Genomic DNA, 20,226 nt, shown 5'->3' on the forward strand with positions numbered 1-20,226 from the left:
AGGAAGGCCACCGTTCCGTAATTAAAAAGGTTTGTTATTTTCCACAACTATTTCGATTAAAACACACTTGAGTTAATTGTTTCGCTTGTTTTATATTTCAATTTTCATTTTTTTTCTTTTATTTTCATTATGGAGGCTCTACTAAAACAAAATTATTAAATTATGGGCGATTATGTTACGATTAATTTTGTTTGTTTAATCCTCGAATTCGTTTTGCAGGTTATGTGAGAATAGTCTTAAGCATTTAAAAAACGACTATACGCTAGGATACGGCATTAAAATTAATAAAAAGTTTAGGTTATGAAATATCTATAAACATTTAATGTCATCCCTAGGGATTTTATATGCTTCATGTTCATTTCGTATCCTTTACAATGTACAGAAAAGTTAACGCAAAGCCATTTCAATTTCGTTTATCTGTTTGTTTCCTCTCTTGAGTTTTCAATTTCCTAGTAAGTATTGTGGCAACTTAAGTGACTAACGATACATACACGAAAAATACACAATTATCCCCCCCAAGATGTACACCCAAACACACTCGCTCCGACTCCGAACAGCTCTAAAAGCCTGGCCCGCCCTAGAACTTAGTGGCTAAATTGCTTAAGCGCTTAGCATTTCAGTTGTGTTTCAGTTGATCCTGCTGCCGATGGCCTTGGCTTTATTCCACCGGTGGTGCTATCATGTCGAGAAGCTTTGCTCAAAACTGCTCTCAAACACTAAATTTCGACAATTCGCTATCACAAGGAATTTTGATAATTTTGGTTTGCTTATGCCCTTGTTCCTCGATGTGGATGTGGATGTGCTCTGCTGCTTCTGCTGGTTGGTGAGCTCTGGCTTGGTCCTCCGCTGGCTGCTGATCCATTTATGCTGCTGTTCGTTCGTTCCATTAAAAGTAATTTAATTCTAATGTAGAACAAAATGGTTAAACGTATCATATATATCGAAGCATTTAAGAAATCCGATCCGAGTTCCTCTTGGTGTGTTAATATTCTGCTTTACATTTATGACTTTTCTTTGTTGATTTTTGTTTGCTGTTATTGGTTGTTGCGGCCAACGCCGGTGCTGATGCTGATATTGATATATATATATTTAGATGTGTGGATTTTATTAATTAGCTATTGAAGAGAGCTTTTGCGAAACTCCGTTCACAGTCTTTGATTTAAGGACATCGTTTTCATATGAAAAGACCGTTTCCTTGCCGTTTTCGACGACCCTGAAATGGGTGAAGGTGGATATAGTTTAATACAATGGTGAAACGGACTAGGAGAATGGATTCATACCGCTTGGTCATCAGTTTCTTGCCATTCACAAACACCGTCGAGGTGGAGGTGCGCTTGACACCGGCGCTGGGGCCACTGGAGATGTGGGTGACGCCGCTGCTGCCATTGCCGCTGGTCATCGAGGAGAACGAGGTGAAGCCGCTGGTGGGCATGAAGAAGTCCATCATGGAGTAGTTGAGCATGGGAGCCCCGAACGGACTGGCCAATTTGTGCTGGTGGTGGTGATGGTGGCGAGACGCTCCACTGCTGCCGCCATGGCGTCGACTGCTGCTCGAGCCACTCGTGCTGCCATTCGAATAGCCATTGGTATCTGAAAATTGCAGCAAATATTAGTTAAGACCTTGAGTTTACTTTTTTTCCCCATGTCTTACCTCTAAAGAAGTCGGCGAAGGGCGAGTTGACGCCGAAGAACTCGCGGAACACCTCCTCTGGCGGGCGGAAGACGAACGGAAAGCCGCCCATTATGTCGAACTCATCGAAATCGTGTGTGCTGTAATGGTGGCGCGCATGCGAGCGGCTCTGGCCACGTTCGCCCAGTCCATCCTTGCCGTACTCGTCGTAGATGCGACGCTTCTTCTCTGTGGGAGACAAGTCGGAAAAGAGGATGAGTCAAGGAAATCAGAAACATTGTATGTGGTTAGTAATTAACGCTCGAGCAGCGGGGAGTTAGCTTAGACCTAACATGGAACCAGTGATGGGAAGGGTCCTTAATTTTCCTATTTCAAGTTACAGGATTTTAATATATATAATATACATATATATGTAAGGTAGCTTTCAGTTTTTCTTGCTTTGAAGCCCAAAAACATGGTCTTCCCATCACTGAAAAAACAGCATTTAGTTGCGAAAAGTACGAAACGAGAACAGAACGACGTGCGCCAGGATGTCAGTCAGCGAAACCAAAGTAACCAAACAGTTGCAACTCCTTGCGGCCTTTACCGAACAACTTGTGGAAGGGAGTGCCCTCGAAAATGTTGCGGAAGGTGAAGGCCTGGTAGCGGTTGCCGGACCGCCTGCCGGCACCCGACCCGTAGCCCGAGCTCGGATAGTAGTCGTAGTCGTAGTCCCGGCCGTAGGACGAGGAGCCACCGCTGCCACTGCGGTAGCGGGAGTAGGAACTGCTGCTGTTGCTGCTGCTTCCTGTGGCCGAGGACTTGTGCAGCGTGGCCCGGGCGTCGTAGATCCTGCGCTTACGGGCTAAACACACAATAGAAACTTAGCATTGGTTCCGTCACCTAGCACAGATCACGGAGTCCCCCCATTTGGTGTTTAAAGAACCGAAAATGTGGTTGGTTAGGTTTGTTCCCTAGCAGGAACTTACCATCGGACAGGACCTCGTAGGCCTCGGACAGCTCGCGGAAGCGTTTGTTGGCCTCATCCAGGTTGTCGGGATTCTTGTCTGGGTGCCATTTCAGAGCTAGTTTTCGATATCTGTGGGTGGAAGAGGGTCGTGAGATATAATACAAACAACAAGATATTGTAAGTTAGCCCTGAGTAGAAAACATTATTTATTATTAAACCCTGTATCATTTAACTTGATTAATTAGGTTTAAGTTGAAATTCATAGGAATCGCCCTTGTTTAAGGGGGACTCACCCTAATATATCACGCTACTAAGTTGATTATGGCAATGTCAGCCCTCGACCGGATATAACATTGAAAGCTTCGCCCCACGGACCCCAACTTGTTTGTTTCCATTTACTTACGCCTTTTTCACTTCACTGTCGGTAGCTGAGCGCGCCACATCCAAGACCTTATAGTAGTCCACCATTTCAGCGATGTGTATTCTACTCTTTGGAGGCTCTTCCTGGGCTTATTCTCTCAGTTTCTCGCTGGGCCAGCACAAATTGCAATCCAGTGCGTTTATCTGTCGGTCGGACCCTCCTCTGGCTTCTGCAAAACACATAATCAATTACAGAGGCCTGTTAGTCGAGGGCTCGGACTTATAGATGGGTATTCGAGAGTACCGATTTGGGGCAGTCAGCAATTCGACAGAACTAAATTTCGATATTGTTTTTGATCGTGTTGCAGAAAAAGCAAAGGCGAAATAGAAAACATAAACAAATTGAGGGAGCACACACGAATGGGTGTAAAGCAAAGTCAAAGACAGCTTGGTTTGCATGGGCCGCCGACACTTTTCAATTCAATTTTCGAGTTCAATGTCGTTCGAAAACCCCATTATGCCATCGCCCACACACGCAAACTGTGGGAAAGAGAGACCGAAGAAGTACAGGGAAAAAACACGACCATGAAAAAAATATAGATCATAGTTTTAGGAAATATTAAAGATCCCATATGATATGATGGTCCGCAAGTAAGGGATCATATTTACAAACAAAATGAGAGTATAGATTATATATCTTCTTTTAAGATTCTACATATAATGTTAATATTATGTTGATTATAATATTACTTTTTTTTATGTTAATAGAATTTAACCATCCCATCAAAGATGTGAAAAATAATATTCATCCCATTATGATATGAGGGTTCGAAAATAAAGCATCATATTTCTAAAGATAATATAAGTATAGATCAAAGATCATGTTATAATATCATGATATTATAGCCCATATATAATATTTGAATGTTTATTTTTTAATAGCAACATATAACATACAAAGTATAACCGTATAGCGTGGGTTTCAAACCACATTTAACACTACGTAAGACAAGTCTTTTTTTTATGTGTCTATAAGAAGTGCTAGTTTTCCACCGTGTAGACGGCAAGAGATAACGACGTAAGGGCGCTCAGTTAGCCGTCCATCAACTTTTGGGGCAAAGTTGCTCAAGCGTTTGTCGCCCCGCTCGCAGACCTCGGAACCCAGACCTCCCCGCTCCCCCACTGCCGTGCAAAATAGTCGCTAATTTTATTTAATTTGTATTGTTGTTGCCGCTCGCTGTCAGGCAGCCCCTTGACACAATTTGGCTTGATTTCACGAGCGAGTGTTTTCTTTTATCAAACATTACAGCGGGCGGCGGAGGAAGGTGCTTGGCTGAATTAGCCCTCCGGCCAGGTGACATGACAATTTGCATTTTACACACTCGGCGGCAATCCCAAACCGAAACTGAACTCCAAAACTCGTTGGTCGACTGACCAACTTCGCTGGGCTGTGTTTATGCTGCTCTTGGTGTGGGCTGGCTGGGTCTTGAGATTCGGATTCGGTTCTTGATGGGCGGTTCACTCGATCTGTTCGTGCTTATATTTTGTTCTCACATTTTTGTGTGATCTAATTTATGGCTTTCGATGGGGTGCGTGTGCGTGGCGTCACATAAATTTGTCTATTAACGCAAATACAAGTGTTGGAGCAGAGTGGATTAAAGATATATATACTATAGATATTAAAATATGTGGTAACTGTTTTCAGAACGCACGGTCCGGTGCTATAGAGTGCATTTTAAGAACATATAATTTGTCTGATTTTATTTCGGTTCAAGTAAAATATAATTTTATAAAAAATATTACACAGTTTTTATTCACAAGTTTTTATATTATTATAGGTTGTTTTATAATAAAAAAAACAAGTACCTAAGCTTAAAAGGGGATTCCTTTTAGAGTTCAAATGCCACAAACCAAAAATTGAGGATGCAATTATCCTTAAAAGGAACTCTCCTCAACAACCTATTGGCATACAACAACTCAATGTACGAAAAGTATGAAGACTTTTAATAAAAATCCCTTTCGAAACTCCACTATGACATGTGACCTGGTAAAATAAGAAACCCGTGGAAGCCAGGCTCAGGTTCCACCGAGATTTGAACTCGGATCGCTGGATTCAGAGTCCAGAGTGCTAACCATTACACCATGGAACCGCCGTACTGGCCCTGAGCCATTTTCCTTTTTCTGGCCGGGAAAATCGCAGTGCGCATGCTGCGAACAGGTGCGAGAGGGACGGCGGATGTGCGGCCTTGGCTACCGTTACATGGGCCCCTGACCTTTGAAAGGGGGCGCGAATTCCCGAGCAAGTTCGAATTGCAATGCATCACACTTTCACACTTTTCCTTTCAGTTGCTGCAACGAAATATACATAGACAATTTCTCATGTTCTCATGTGTTGCAACAGATTTAATACCACTCGGGATTATAAATACAAATCGAAAATGTATTTTGCAGGAAAAAGAGCAAACCATATAAATAAATTAGAATGAATTCCCCTTTATTTATACAAACATGTTCGAGCATATAGATAGCCATAGCGCATATAGAGAACTAGAGATATAGCCGGGGTATGGGACGGTGTGTGTGCCTAGTTTATTCGCTTTACGGCCACCGATAGAGTATATACCTGTTGACATATTCGGCAGATTCTAGGTCGTAGGTGTAGGAACTTGTAGCATTGTCTAAAAGCAGCAAATGACGACGACGCCGCGACTGCCGCTGACGTTTCTGCTGGCCAGCCATCCGCATGACACACACGTCAGCGGAGGAGACGGACTCGGTGGTCGAGGTGGAGGAGGGGGAGGCGGAGCAGGCGGTGGCGGTGGCGGTGGCGGAGCTGTGGAGCCTTCACCAAGATGGGCTGCCAGGGGGACCAAGCGGAAGACCTGCTTGGATTTCGCCGCCAACCGCCACCGGCTGTGACTCAAGTCGAATGGAATCGTTCGGAATCGCTCGCAATCGAACTCAACTACTGGCTATCTGCGAGTCTATATCTCGTGGCAGTCACTCAGCACCTCGCCATCGTTCTGTGGGCGTCCGCGGCATTTAAGGCATTTGCCGGTTCTTTCGGTTAGCTATAGAGCCAGCAGATTGCCTTGCTCCAGCAATGAGAAGCCCTCACCGAAGCGCAAGTTTAAATATGGCTAAGCCCAGCTTTATAAATCCCCTACTTTTCTAGCATCACTCTTTGAGCTGATTCCAGCCTCATTAAAATCACTTTCCTATATACCTATAAGAAACCCCCCAACCCTTAACTTAATATAAAATTAAGATTTAATGAGTGTCCAGACAATGTAAGATATGGCTTCCCATCTATAGCCCTACTCTTTTGACACTTTACGACTTCATTACCCCGAAAATCAGCTTTAACCTGAGGTTGTGTATGGAATTTAAATAGATTATGATATTAAAGTGTCAGTTAAAAACAATAAAAATGTAAATACGTGCGCCTTTGGGTTTGTGTAGTAAAATAAATTTATAACTTTACAAATTCTTTTAAGCCTCATTAAATATATAAAGAAAGGAGATACTACCAAAATGTAAATGAGGAAATTAAGGCAACACATACAAACACACGTCGATCGGAACTGGTTTTTAAGTATCAAAACCATTTCATCAGGGGGATGATTCACAGTGCGAGAAATTCCGCCACAGATTGTTCTTCACAGAGAACGACGTTATAAGTGTAAGGTCACGCCAGTGATAAGGAATAAAATCACTTCTTGAAAAGTGAATCACTGTATTTTCACCTCTTTCGAATCAAATAATAGCAAATATTTGTAAGGCACGAGCTGTTTCATTTTATATCTCTCGGGTAAAACTGTAATTTGCAAGACAAAGAAGCCTCAGATACGGGTTAGTCATGGTAGTTAAATATTATATTATTTACATGACGCAGATTTTATAGTCGCCGGAGTTTAACTTATAGAATACAACGCTTCCTTACATTAAGAATTGTAAATTTTATATTTTAATTTCACATTGCCTGTGAAAAGTTAACTATTTTTTTCTTAATTTTAAAATATTTTTACAGTTAAAGGAATTTGATGGGTTACATTTTCCAACATGGATGGTTTCGTAAATTTAAAAAAAAAAATTAACAAATTTTGGAGACAATAGTAAAGATATAATAAAATGGTAAGTGGTGTGTATTTTGGCCTGGGAGAGTTGCCATATCGTAGGTAAATTGCAAAGTGTATGGCTTTCCGAACTAATAATAGTAAAACTATTATAAAAAGGTAAATTATTTGTATTTGGTTGTTGGGAAAGAAGCGTTTGCAAAAAGATGCCTTTAGTTACTATTAAATAGTAAAACTAGCATAAACTGTTAAGTTGTGTGTAGTTGGTTGTTGATAATGTAGCATTTGGGAGCAGTTAACCTTATATCACTATCATGTTTAATTCACCTACAATTTTGTATGTTAAAGTTCTTATTGTTTTGGCACTGTCTTTATATTTTTCGGTGTAGCCCTCGCCGCAGTGTTTACTTATTTACCCGTATCGTATCGGATTCAAGCAGCTTTAATCACAAACTCGAGGGACTCCACATGCGACAAGTGTGCTTCGCAGAGACGGCGAAAAGAGCTGCCTACACGGGTCGTCGTGGCTCCAAGCCTGAAGGCACTCCAAAAACTATGTATGCGTTTGGTCTGCGGTCTGCAGAAAAGCCGATGGCTGCTATGCAAATTACATCACTGAGAGTTTCCTCGCACTTTTCAATTTGTTGTCGCTTCGATTAAACCTGAATTGTGTCACCGCGGCGATGATAAGCAAACAACAAGGCGGGGACACAGCGATAAAGCTGGATAAAGGCGGGGAGGCAGGGAGTGGAGAACAACAGTTGGTTGCGTGTTGTCTTCCTCTTATCTGCTATCTCCCCACTCTTTTTGTTACACGGGAGACGATGGTATTTTGGTGCTAATTTTGCCATAACCTACATACACACATGCACATTCTGCTGCAATCGCACACAATCGCACGAATCAATCACACACACACACAGTCTAGCATGCGATAAGAAAACGCTGCGCATTTATATATATTTGTACGCTTATTGAGCTTGGTGGAAAGTCACGCAATGAGCGTTGCACTCGCACTTTTCGTTGATATATTTACATCGATCGCTCTTAACCAGCAATGGCCAATCTCGTTTTTAACTTAATGCTACGCTTGTACTGATAGTCGAAACTGCACATTATAAAACAAAAACACGGAAAGCGCAGCGAGCTAAGAAATGTTAAGCCAAAGAAAAACTTTCGCAGCCGTACGCGGCAATGAATCGTTGAGAATTGAATGCAAAGCCAGAAAAAACTCGCCGATCAAAGGAGACACAGTGAGTGAGAGAGAGAAACCAGCTGACGGCATTGCCATGCCTCAATTTCTGTGTGTTGTTGTGGGGGAGCCAGAGAGAGAGAGAGACAGAGAGAGGGCGAGAGAGGTTCCACCACCCCCAGCCTTTGTTATTGTCGTACCCCCACCGGAAGTTGTTACGCCAATTCTGGCAAAAAGCGTTATCTCCTCCCCACCCTCACTATCGTTAATTTATCTTTCGGGCTCTTTCTTATCAGCGCGTCGCCGTAAATTAGGGCTGATCAGTTGGTTTTATTGTTCCGCCGGTTAAGTCCCCTTTTCCAACGTGATTCATCTTCCAGTTTCCGCCGAATCGGTTTCTCCTGCGCCTAGACTCATTCCCATATTGATTGGAAATCTGAATAATGAGCCATGTTTATTTAAATAAAGATGAGTTTTATGACCAAAGTTTATAACGTTATAAAGGCGGCAGAGCGAAGCCGAATCTGAATGTAACGACGACAAATTTAAATATTTAATTTTAGAACTCTCACAACACGAGTCGTTGACGCCGGTCAACAGTAGTTGACATTTAGGGAGATTATAATAGATCTAAAAACCTTTTGCTATTCCTTCAAAAGTTTAAAATCTACCAAGGGAGAATATTTTTGGGAATTCTTATTTTTGGTAGTATTCTCTAAGAATCATAAAAAATATACCATAGGCTTAAGAACTTCATAGTAAAAAAGAAATAAATGTGGGTAATGTGACCAGATTTTTTTTAAAAAGCTATTTGGATTGGAATAATAATGTGGAAGATATTGACGTGGGAAGTTATTTTCATTAGATCTTTTAGATGGCATCGCATTAATTAGATAGAAATTAAATTAATTACTAATACTTCAAAAACGTTATTGTATCGGGATAATTATGTATGAGATATTAACGTTGGAAATGAAATTCCTCAGATCTTTTAGATATTATTGCCTTGAATACTAATCAAAATGTTCCAAATCGTTTAAGCTTGCATTTTTGTTAAAAAACCCTCTGCAACCCCATGAATGGTTCAAAAACCTTCCTACCCATTTGCATTTCCTGAAAACCCTGACTCCCTCAACTTGTGACCCACTGTGCCGAGACAACAGCAGGTGGTGGACGAGAACCGAGGGAGGTGAGTGAAATGCTGTGCGAAAAATGGTGAAAAGTTTATAAATTGAAATTTTTATATAGCCCCACACAGGCCCAACACACATATTTTGGGTGTGTGGGAATTTATTTTTAGTTGGGTGGGAAGAGTGAATTGGTCATAAGTATTGCGGAAGGAAAATATTAATGCGGAGCGGAGAAAACAAAACATTGACGTATTTTTGCGAGCTAGAGGCCAGGGAAAAAGCGAGCAAGCTGGGTGAAATTGGCACAGCGGGTAAACGGTCAGTAATTATTACGGGAAAATAACACAAATTAGGCAGACAGGCAAACAAGACGGCAAGGGAAAGTGCCGAGGGCAGGGAAAATAAAGCAAACAAAAGGGAAGCCAAGGTGGAAATTCGCCAAATTGCACAATTCAAGGAAAGAGAGGGAAAAACTGGCGGCTGGGGCGACAATGCAATGCCATGTGAAGCAATCGGCATAAGACCTGAGAAAAGCCACACACAAGACCTAGAAATAGAAACGTGGGCGTGGGAATCAATCTATTTTTAAGTTCCATGCCCGCAGCTTTTCCCCCCAGCCCATTCGACATGAAAAGTGTTGTAAGTGCTACAACAATAACATAACCGAATGCTGATTCATCCACAGCTGGCGGTGCCCCGCTGGCCAAATGATTTTTAATAGACCCACTCGGAACTGTTGTAATATCATCAAATCTATGGAATATCTAGCCCAAGGGGGGCTTGCCCCCTAGTTTCTTTTTCTTTTGGGGATCACTGCACCATATCCGTATCTGTATCTGTGTCTAATCAGAGGCCCTTCTCACACTGCGTTTGTTTGTTCGCCGCATAAATAAAAATCATTCCAATGTAAATTTCGAAATGATCTGTGTAATTTTTGTGGCCGCTGTTACGTATCTGCGGTTCCAAAAGAAGGCGGTACGGATATGTTAGATGGGCGAGGTCTGTGGTCATGTCTGCCTCATGTGGCTTTTCCAGTCTATAGAGGGCTGTATATTGACTCTTTGGGATCTACCCATTTCAGAACAACACAAGTGGCACGCCCTGGATAAAGCGATTTCTTTATAAGGGGAACTACAAGAAGTTCTTGTTAAACTTTTTTCTTTTTTTGTTTGTTATATTCGAAAATAATTGTTTTTCATATGTGAAGGTTAAGTTTGTTGATTAAGCAAATGTATCATCTTGATGCAAGCTAGCGAGTTCCCAAAAACTGATTGTTAAGATATATCAGATTCCGGCTAAAAAGATACTCAAAAGAATAGATAAATATTTTGGCGAAAAGCTTTCTTCTGTTTATATGATGTCGGGTAAATATTTGCCGGCCTTCAAGAAGTTGAGGAGCCCTCTGATCTAATACAATCATGCCTTATGTGTAAATTTTTCTTTATACAGTCTACCGACTCACCCCGTTTGTGCGGGTGTATAAAAACGATCGTGTCCGAGTCATGCAGTCATAAAGCACCAAAAACTAAATAAGGCAAGTCGAGTTTAATACCAAGACCGCCCGACGGTGCTCGGTCACATAAAAACTACCCACCACCGATCGAGCAATAAACCTGTAGCCCGAGATCAGACAGACAGCCGGTGGTGATGATCTCAATGTACGCCGCTTGATTTGTGGAATCATCGCAGCAACTAAGAAGCCCCGACACATCTCTCTACACGGGTTCAACGCTTCCTTGTGCTGCCGATCTACATATACATAAATCTAAGCCACGAATGATAGCCATCTCCTCTGTCCGGCTAGAGCTACTGTGCAGCTGGTGCACCGCAAGAAATTGGATTAGCTTTAGCATAGGTTACGATCTAGTAAAAACACTAATCAGAAGGAAACATCATTTCGTTAATAGGAAAAATATAAACATAGCTATACCTATTGCAACCTACACCTATCACCCTCTATCACAGCTCTGCCGACACACACACAGCATACAGTGGTCAAGCATGTTTCTGCTTGTAAAAATTGGATCTTGGTAAAGTCCTTTGCAAAATATGCCTTGTATTTCAAGTGCTATCGAAAATACCATTTATTTTCGGTGTACTGGACACTCCATCTAGATCAAGTCCGGCACAATAGCTACAATGTGGACTCCAACTGGATGCCTTAACCGCCTCACAGTCAAGCCTGGCTGCCTGCTTTTGTGTGTTTTTTGTCGAGTGTGCAACTTCGAGCGTATGTTGCATTGACAATGAAGTTATTAAAGCGCAAAACCGCAGACAACCAACCACCAGGGGCTATTTTTCTTTCTTTTAGTTTTGGGGCGGAAACATGTGATTAGCCTGCACCAGGAGAAATAAAAAACGAACTCGGCTGGCCAACATAAACGTCGCTTCGTCAGTCCACTCCATAAATCCACCTGATACTAAACAAAGTTTTTACTAGCGAAAGTAGGAAATCGCCGAGACGACCCCCATCAATACAGTTCCACTCCCAAATTAAAGGGCAGCATGATTGATTGCTTTAATTGGAGCTTTGTTTTGACTTGAGTTGCTCAATTTTGTGCAAGTAGCTGAATCAAGTAGCTCAATGCATTTACCAATCAGATAAACCTTCAAGTTGGGGGAAAACAAGATGGGATTTTAGTACGAACAAACCAAGTTAATTTGATATGTGTGTGTAAAGCCACAGGTGTTCACTATTCCTAAGAGCCGCCAGTCACGTAAAGATTTTAGTGTCTTACTATTTCAAGTTAAGTGCCAATTCTACTTGGTTATAAATAATACCAAAGCAATTTGTGAGCTTAATAAATTGTTTAAATTAAGCTTACGAGCTCGTCAAGCCAACATAAGATGAGAGGTTTTATGTGCTTTTATAACGAGAATTTAATTGAATTTCGTTAGTTATAAGAACTATTATTATGATCCCAGGCATTTGTTTATTTGTCTTTTTCTATGACGACTAGAAAACCATTTCCAAACTCTCCATTAGCACATCAGCAACTTCTGAAGACCCCTCTTAAACTTTTCCACTCTTTATTACTTCATCAAAACTTTGGAAACACTCTTGGCACCCCTTTCACCCATTTGAATTTCCAGCTCCGAGTACAACAAACTTTGGGGTCAATCGGCGGCAGTGACGATGACTTTAAAAGTTGCTTGCTCAGCCGAAATGGAATGAAAAATTTGAGGCAGACGCCGCGTCGTCGTAGGCTGCTTTTCATCCGAGGTTTATGGTTGCTGGTCTCCTCTTGGTCTTGGTCAGTTCGAAATGGCCTCTGCGTCCCAGTTTGAGACCCTGCCCCAATGATCTCTGACGCTCACGCTCAACCGAGTCTTTTTATAGCCACGGATCCGCTTTTTTGTGTTTGAGTGGGTTTATTTGCTTTAGTAATTATTATAAATAGTTGGGAATTAAAGCCAGCTAGCAAAATGAAAGCTGAGAAATGGCGCCCGCAGTGAAGAAACGACTGGCAAGTGGCCAAACGAGACCAATTTCCAAAGCAATTTAGTTTAATTGAATGCAATAATCATAAAAAGTAAGGAGAGCGCCGGGCCAAGACAGTAAATTTGTAATTGAGAAGTAATTGCTTGTCGCACAAAAAGGTAATTTTATTTAATCCACATTGTTGATAGGCGCCTTTAGAGACCCCCACCTACTTTAAATGGAAGCTGCAACGTTTGGTGATGGTGCAAAATGCCTTTTAGCCACTTTGGCTTATTTCTTTCTTCTTTTTTGTGTTGGCCAATTTGCAATGAAGAATCACGCTTGGGATCGCGACATTGAACGTGACTCAGGGGTAAAAAGCATCTCACAAATGGCACGCAAATCGGAGCGAAAAAGTTGAGTTGGCAAATTAAATATATACGTCGAAGAGAACAATGCGAAATCGTATCATATAAATTAATATTATATCTCCTGTCTGCGGCTCTAGAGCCAGTTTCAGACAAAGATACTCGGCTTGACGCATCATTGCTTGCCTCTAATTAATGGAAATAGATACAGCTAGAGATTCAGATACAGATACAATGAGCAAAGTCAACTCTCAGTCTCTGTCAAACTGCTGCGCCCCATCGAAGACCCTCGCTCTTCGGCTTGGCTTTACTCGGAAATCCAATCGAATCGAATTGAAACCATTTCATATCCCAGTACTCAGATCCATTCAATGCGTAACACGCGTCAGCACTTAAGTCTCTATGAAACGAAGTACAGCGATATCGTGCTAAGGTTAAATTTAGTGGGGAGCTGCAAATGAATTCGATCGGAAAGCGAAGCCAGAGCGAGGCTGCTAATGAGCCAAGTCCACTGGAAATATGACTGCCGTAATCATCGGGTTGCAATGCCAAATTCTTTAAAATTTCAAGGGAAGAATCTGGCGAGGTGGTGAAGTAAATCAAGCTAAGCACTTAGTCTTTAAATGACAGCACAGAGTCTTTAAATGACATCATTTTCAGTTGTTAAGTAGGAAGATTGGGTACTCAGAAGTAGAAGCTGCTTGTTAAAGTCTTGAAGAACCTAACGCAGTATGATCTTTAATGAAATAAACTTATACAACTATCATCTAAGACATTTAACTGATTTATATATATTTTTTTAAATCACCTATAAATAACTTAGCCTATCTCAATACTATCTTGTAAAATTTCAGCTTATCCCTCTATCATCTAAGACTTTAAATCTTCTTTAACATTGCTATGAATCTCCTCTAATAAATTCATTTACTCGATCAAGTTCGTTACCCCGCTGTTCGAAAAGGCCTAACGAGCCCCACCAGGTCTTAACCCAATAAATAAATTATATTTTCGGGTTCCCCGACACGTGTAAGCGATAACGACGTCCCTAGGCTTTCCCACACAGTCCCCGGAGAGAGAAAGCATTAGCTCGGTAACATGAAGATGGACACGGGATATGATTATGGTATGATGCTATGATGGTATGACGGCTGTATCTGCGGCTTAGTGGATGCAATCTCTCCAAAACTCTTGAGCGGACAGCAAGTGCCGCTCATTAGGCGGACCGCAAACAAGGCGAACCGGTTAATTTAAATAGCCGGAGATGGATATGGAGATGGCGATGCGGCTGAAGACGAGGCCAAGCAGACGCAATGATTGATTTACCAGGCACAGTTAGTAAATTAAACGAACTGAAATCTACAAGAGGGATTTATCGCTGGACGGTGAGTCCAATCGGCGGTTCCAATGACGCTGACAGGCAACAATTTTTATGTGCGCTTCAAGTGCATCCGGAGATTCATTCATTTATCTTCATGGGCCCCCAAACGACGGGAGAAGAAAAACAAAATCGCCTCAATGGTCGAATACCCGTTTTTGGGTAATTCATGGAAAATCATCGGCCGCAAAATGCGCAGCCAAGTAAATGGAGCGGCTTGAATTGCTTTTGGATTAGCCGAAGAGCTAAAAATAATCGACGGCACCGCACAACACAAATTAAGCCCAATAAGGTAATGCATTTGCGATATGGCGGAATCGACTTGTGTGCCTGCTTTTCACTTAAGATAGAAAAGCCTACGCTTCACTCGGCTCATAAAGAGCTTGGAAATTCCTTATTGCGCTCGGCTGCCATTGTTTGCAATTCATTTTCACTCTGGCTCATTGTCGGGATTCCAATTGATTGGTTCCACGTACGATTGATATAATAATGGATTGAAGGTGTGTGCCATGCGACCTAGTTAGATCTGTGTATGAGGATTTCATCATCCCATTGGAATTCTCTCCTACTTTTATTGTTTCTTTGAATTTCTCCTCTGAAATCTATGTATTTTTTATGAACCTTTAGTACTTTATGCTAGCTCTTGTTGATAGATCGACTTTACGTTCCATTTTCACTGCTCCAATCAATTCCGGGTGCCATGGGCGCAGTTTGTTTAATCAACCCAGGGCCTGCAATTTCCACAATGGCTTTGGGGGCTTTTCATTTCGCCAGTTTGGCGCTGCCATTGCTCTCGAGTGTGACTTCTCAAGCGTGTGACCGGAGGTGAAATTTTATTTCTGATTTTTTGGCATTAGACCGCGCAAAGCTCGGCTGCAAAATGCCTTGAAAAAATGGCGATAAATGTGCGGAGATACGTTACAGACCGCGTCGCGTCGTCTGGCCGCTTTAAATGGACAACTGGGAGTGGGTCACAGCTGCAGCTGCTGCGGATCTTTGGATCTGTGCTGCAGCCTGCGGCTCGGCGAGGCAAACGGAGCGATTATAGGGACCCAGACGTCTTGGGACTGCTAAGCCTTCCACCGAAAAACCAGTTCCTCGTCCTCCCAGCCAGACTCTCCAGCGATTCTTTCATTCGGAGCGTTAATATTTCAATTTATTTATTGGACATGCGTCTTCCAGCCTCGCATCGTATCGTTTTCGAACACTTTCTTTATATTCGGCTCCCCAGATGTATCTACATGTGTCGTGTCTTGACCAGAAACCCCAATATCTTGGTCGCGGACTCGCCAGCACGCAAAGCCGGGCCCGAAATGTGTGTCAATGGCCTTTGGGGGCCCTTCTTTTTGATTACTTTTTGGGGGCGGGGGCACAAAGTCTGGGGCGTGTCCCAGGCGGATTTTCACTAAAATGAAAATTAAGAGTGAAAACGGTGGGGTTTCTGTACATTTTTTTTTGCAACAAACAAAGCCAAAGAGGTGTGTACGCCGATTCCAACTGCAGGCCATGCATGACCCGCGCGTATTTGTGTCCCATCCTCTAGCCGGCCGATTGTCATGCTAAATGGGTGAAGTGAAACTACGACTGCGATTTCGGACTGGCGGGAGCATTGGCCAACTCCCCAAAAAGAGCCAGTGCCATTGCCTGTTTTTTCTACTTTTTCTACTCCTACTCTGTCAACTGTCAAACGAAATTTACACGTTTTGCTTCTCCTCAGCTGCACCTCACGAAAGTCGAGACCTGAACAAAGAAATGGGGAGTGCGTGAGGCTCTTTTAACTGATTGATTGTTTTGGTAAAGTTTGCATGTTAATTGCCTTTATGGTGGCCATAGACGACAAAGCACACTTAAAAGTCTGAAGCCCCATTACTGAGTTCACTGGAATTTTCTTTTATATTATCTGCCGTGTCAGTCCGAGTCATTTTCTACAAATTAACATCCAAAGCGGTCCCCATGGGAAAGACAATGAAAATGAACCAGCGGTGAGTAATGTTGAGATACAAACTAAGGGTCGTTCTTTCTTTCGTATTTTAATCAGTAAAGTAAGTTTTACATTTAAAAAAAGCATAAGAAATATACATTGAGTTCGAAAATCCTTTTTTAAGGCCAATTTCAGGGCAACGGTTTTTAATGAACCAGCTTTTCTCAACTATTCTACCGTCATTAAAGATCATTTGAAGAGGGTTGAGCAATGTCATCCTCTGGAAGCGGAGCGGAAATGGTCGAGGCTGCCCCAAACAATTCAATTAAGCCGGCTCCTCTTGCAGATCCGAACGATCGGGCCCAATCGGAGTTGACTTGGGCTCCTACCTGCTGGCTCGGCTGGCAGATGCGAATTGAAAAAAGAATCAAGCAAAACAAACAGAGCTTAGACAACTCACAACAAACAATGCGGTCGGTGGACGCGCAGGCGCGCAGCGGGGGCGCTTAATATGCAGCCAGCGTAGCAGGAAAGTCGGGTGAGCAAGTCGGAGATATAAGCCCCATGGCAATACCCATATCTATACCATATAGACAGCAGCAGCAGCTGGCGTCTTTCGTTCTTGCTGTCGCTCAACTGATCAACTGGTTTAACAATAAAAACAAAGCTCAGGCGGCGTTGGCGTTACTTTAACGTTTAACAGAAACCAAAAAGTTGCCGTCTTTTTTGTTGCTTCTCTCACACGCTGCCATCGATTGTCGGGGCTTGGCTTTCTTTGAAGAATACGAAAAAAATATCAAAAAACATACTCGCATAGAAACTATAAAAAATGGTAATTTGTACGCTTTACCTTTTTTCTCCGCTTCTTGTTCAATCTTACGTCTCACACGCGCTTCTAATGCCTGGATACGAAACATAAGCTCGTTCAACAAACAGGCACACTGCGGATGATGACGATGATGGCATATAAAAAGCTACACGAGTTTTTCAATTGACTTGGAAAGTGGCAAGAAACTGGCAGGCGGCATGCATCGAATGGGGCGGACACCAGCGAAAAGTGGGCGTGATGGGCAACAACAATGGCCCACTGTTTTTGGCTCTCGGCTCTGCCACACTTTTGATGAATTAGCCGTTTTTTTCCATCGAGTGACGGGGGCTTGGGAAATTGAGTTGCAGCTGCAGCACTTGATGGAAAACGCCTAACAGGGGGCCGAGGAAGTTCATTGAGCCGGATCATACCCAGCTGAGACTCATTAAGACACCACTTGAACCACGCTTCGTGTTATACCGCCTCTAAGTGCAGGTCAATAAGTGGAGTTGTTGTCTGATTTTCGACTCCAACCCAATTGATGCCTTTGTGCGATGCAATTGGAAAGAAGTGGGAGAGAGAGCATGATTGATGGGGCTTGTAAAGCGGGGTAATTGATTTAATTACAAAAAAAAGTACTTCCCATACCGGGAATCGAACCCGGGCCTTCTGGGTGAAAGCCAGATATCCTAGCCACTAGACCATATGGGATATGTTCTACTTTCTTCCAACTTATATAATGATGCTGGCCGCCGTCTACTTGATAATAGTATACAAGAGAATTCTTCCAGGAATTTTTCGCCTTGTTAAACATGAAATTAAAAATAGAAATTAGCTGCAAGCGACTTTGGGGCATGCGCCAAGAAGCAGAACAAGTAAACACTTTGGCCGCCGTTCACACAAGTCCCATATTGTCTAGTGGTTAGGATATCCGGCTCTCACCCGGAAGGCCCGGGTTCGATTCCCGGTATGGGAAACTTTTTTGCTTTATTTTTCTTTTTTATTTTATTTAGTCCTTACAATTTTTTTTTTTTAATTTATTTTTTAAAGATGGGTTTTCTCTGAAGTGGCAGTAAACACCCAATTTAAGTCATTGTTATCTCATCTTGTAACTCAAACAGCTATCGGTAATTACTGATTTATGTTTGTTTTGGCTTTCTTGTGTGCTTTAATTGTATTTCTTCTTTGCAATCGCCTAGCGCCACCCAATTGAAGCCAATCGGAAACGCTAAGAAATAATTTGAGTATTTTTTAGGGGAAAGAAATGCCTTTGCTTTTCATTGGCCTAGGTTGTCAATTGTTGATGCTTGCGCTATAAAGAGGAAAAAAACCAACGAGGAAAAAACGGTTTGGTTAACGACGGGCAAAAGCTCAAACAGCCAGAGTACTTAACTTTTGTTAAACCGAAAATTAGGCATGCCCAGCATTGCAACATATACTGGAAACAACAGCAACAACGACAATGGCCTGCCGCAAAACGTGTGGCAAGCAGCGAACGGCAACAACAATAAAACAGACACAATGCCTTGACTGAGTTTTTAACGTTTTTTCTTTAGCTGTAGATACGGAAAATTGCTTTTTCATTGTTGCCGAGACCAAGAAACCAATGTTTGCCGTTTGTTGTTGTTAGATATTTACAAGCTGACTCGGCAAACGGAAAATCAATTTTTAATTGCAACAAATTTGAGAGAGCTGGCCGCGGGACAGGCAAATTGCAAGCTGGCCAAAAAAGGCAAATTAACGTTAGTGCGCCAACGAAAACAATTGGCATTTTGAGTCAGAAACGAGTTTAACGGTATCGAGCGGCAGCTGCTGCTGCATTATTTTATCTTTCGAGGAAACGCGTCGCAACATGTCGAAAGGGGACAGCAACAATATGTCAAAATCTCGATGAGCAGAGCAATGAACCGTTGTAATTAGCATACGGCAGTGTGCGTGCGTGCAACAGAGAGCACAATAGAGGCACTTTCGATTATTGAACTTGTCAAATATTTCGCGCCGTGCTTTTTTTGTTTATTATTTTCGTTCTTCTGCTTACCTTTACTTTTAGCGTTGTGTTTAGCTGGAAATCTTCTGCTTCCTGTGTGGAGGCGAATCGAAAAACAAGCGTACAATTAATTTCATTAGAAAAGTATCTAACAAATGCGAATCCAACACGATATAGTAAAACTACAAATAAGTGTGTGTAAACAAGATAAGCAACGCCGCGCGAGGAAGAGAGAGGGGAACACTCGGGGGAGAGAGAGGCGAGAGAGACGCAAGTTGTTGACGGAAACTCCTGCCGCAGCAGCAGCAACAACAACAACAAAAACACGGCGACAATTACAGCGCTTTATTGATTTTTTACAAAACAACTAATCAAGCACGAAGCGTGCCGTTTCCATTTGAAATTCGCTGTTCAGCTTATTTTGCAATTATTTTATGCACAGAAAACAGCACAAAAGAATTTTGCACACACGGATACACAAGCTCAAACACACACACACACGCGCTGCGACTTCAATGTCAACTTCACTTCACTTCTTTTTTTTCTAATTTGCTGCCTTTGTGCAATTCATCTTTTTTATTACTAATTAGGTGGCTTGTTTAATGCACTCGAATTACCCGTCAATCTGCACAGATCCACGCGCTTGCAAGTCGAAGAACACAAAATTCACCCGCTACTACCAAGCGCGCTTTTTCCACAGCTGATTGAAAACGACAGTGTTGGAAAGCTTGAACATCGGTGGTATTTATATGAGTATTAATTTAGTATTAAAGTACTGAAAATCCCAAAGAAAACGGCAGAACGAAATTTAAATCTGAAAGTTGACCGATTTTTGGGAGAAAAGAAAATTCAATATTTCACCAATTGTGCGCAAGCAATAGCAAAGATTTTGATTTTTAAATGTATGAAGTTAGTAAAATTAAACCAACAAATTGAAATAACAAATTTCATAACTAAAATATACTAATTAAAAAAAACTGATATTTCAACAGGTTTCCACTGAAGCTCT

General features: G+C 42.0%; 1 protein-coding gene and 3 non-coding genes across 8 annotated transcripts; 1 reads left to right on the top strand and 3 right to left on the bottom strand.

Annotated features, from left to right (window-relative positions):
• Window positions 1-72: 72 nt before the first annotated feature.
• Window positions 73-19,939, bottom strand: LOC108022772 (dnaJ homolog subfamily B member 6). Of its 5 annotated transcripts, XM_017091880.3 has the most exons (8): window positions 19,835-19,939; window positions 19,269-19,310; window positions 2,983-3,169; window positions 2,599-2,708; window positions 2,217-2,474; window positions 1,652-1,858; window positions 1,281-1,590; window positions 73-1,213 (listed from the first exon to the last, which is right to left on the bottom strand). In XM_017091880.3, exons 3-8 carry the CDS (start codon window positions 3,045-3,047, stop codon window positions 1,108-1,110), a joined length of 1,056 nt encoding a protein of 351 aa, XP_016947369.1. In that variant the 5' UTR covers window positions 3,048-3,169; window positions 19,269-19,310; window positions 19,835-19,939; the 3' UTR covers window positions 73-1,107. The 5 variants fall into 5 exon arrangements, with proteins under 5 accessions (XP_016947369.1, XP_016947371.1, XP_016947372.1 ...); XM_017091882.3 differs by lacking the exons at window positions 19,269-19,310; window positions 19,835-19,939 and adding an exon at window positions 8,052-8,217; XM_017091883.3 differs by lacking the exons at window positions 19,269-19,310; window positions 19,835-19,939 and adding an exon at window positions 7,432-7,962.
• On the bottom strand, window positions 5,018-5,089 carry Trnaq-cug (transfer RNA glutamine (anticodon CUG)). The gene has a single exon. It is a non-coding gene; the product is annotated as a tRNA-Gln (tRNA).
• Trnae-uuc (transfer RNA glutamic acid (anticodon UUC)) lies at window positions 17,870-17,941 on the bottom strand. The gene has a single exon. It is a non-coding gene; the product is annotated as a tRNA-Glu (tRNA).
• Window positions 18,135-18,206, top strand: Trnae-cuc (transfer RNA glutamic acid (anticodon CUC)). The gene has a single exon. It is a non-coding gene; the product is annotated as a tRNA-Glu (tRNA).
• Window positions 19,940-20,226: the final 287 nt, after the last annotated feature.

The sequence above is a fragment of the Drosophila biarmipes genome, chromosome 2R, assembly GCF_025231255.1.
Source record: "Drosophila biarmipes strain raj3 chromosome 2R, RU_DBia_V1.1, whole genome shotgun sequence".
Classification (NCBI taxonomy): domain Eukaryota; kingdom Metazoa; phylum Arthropoda; class Insecta; order Diptera; family Drosophilidae; genus Drosophila; species Drosophila biarmipes.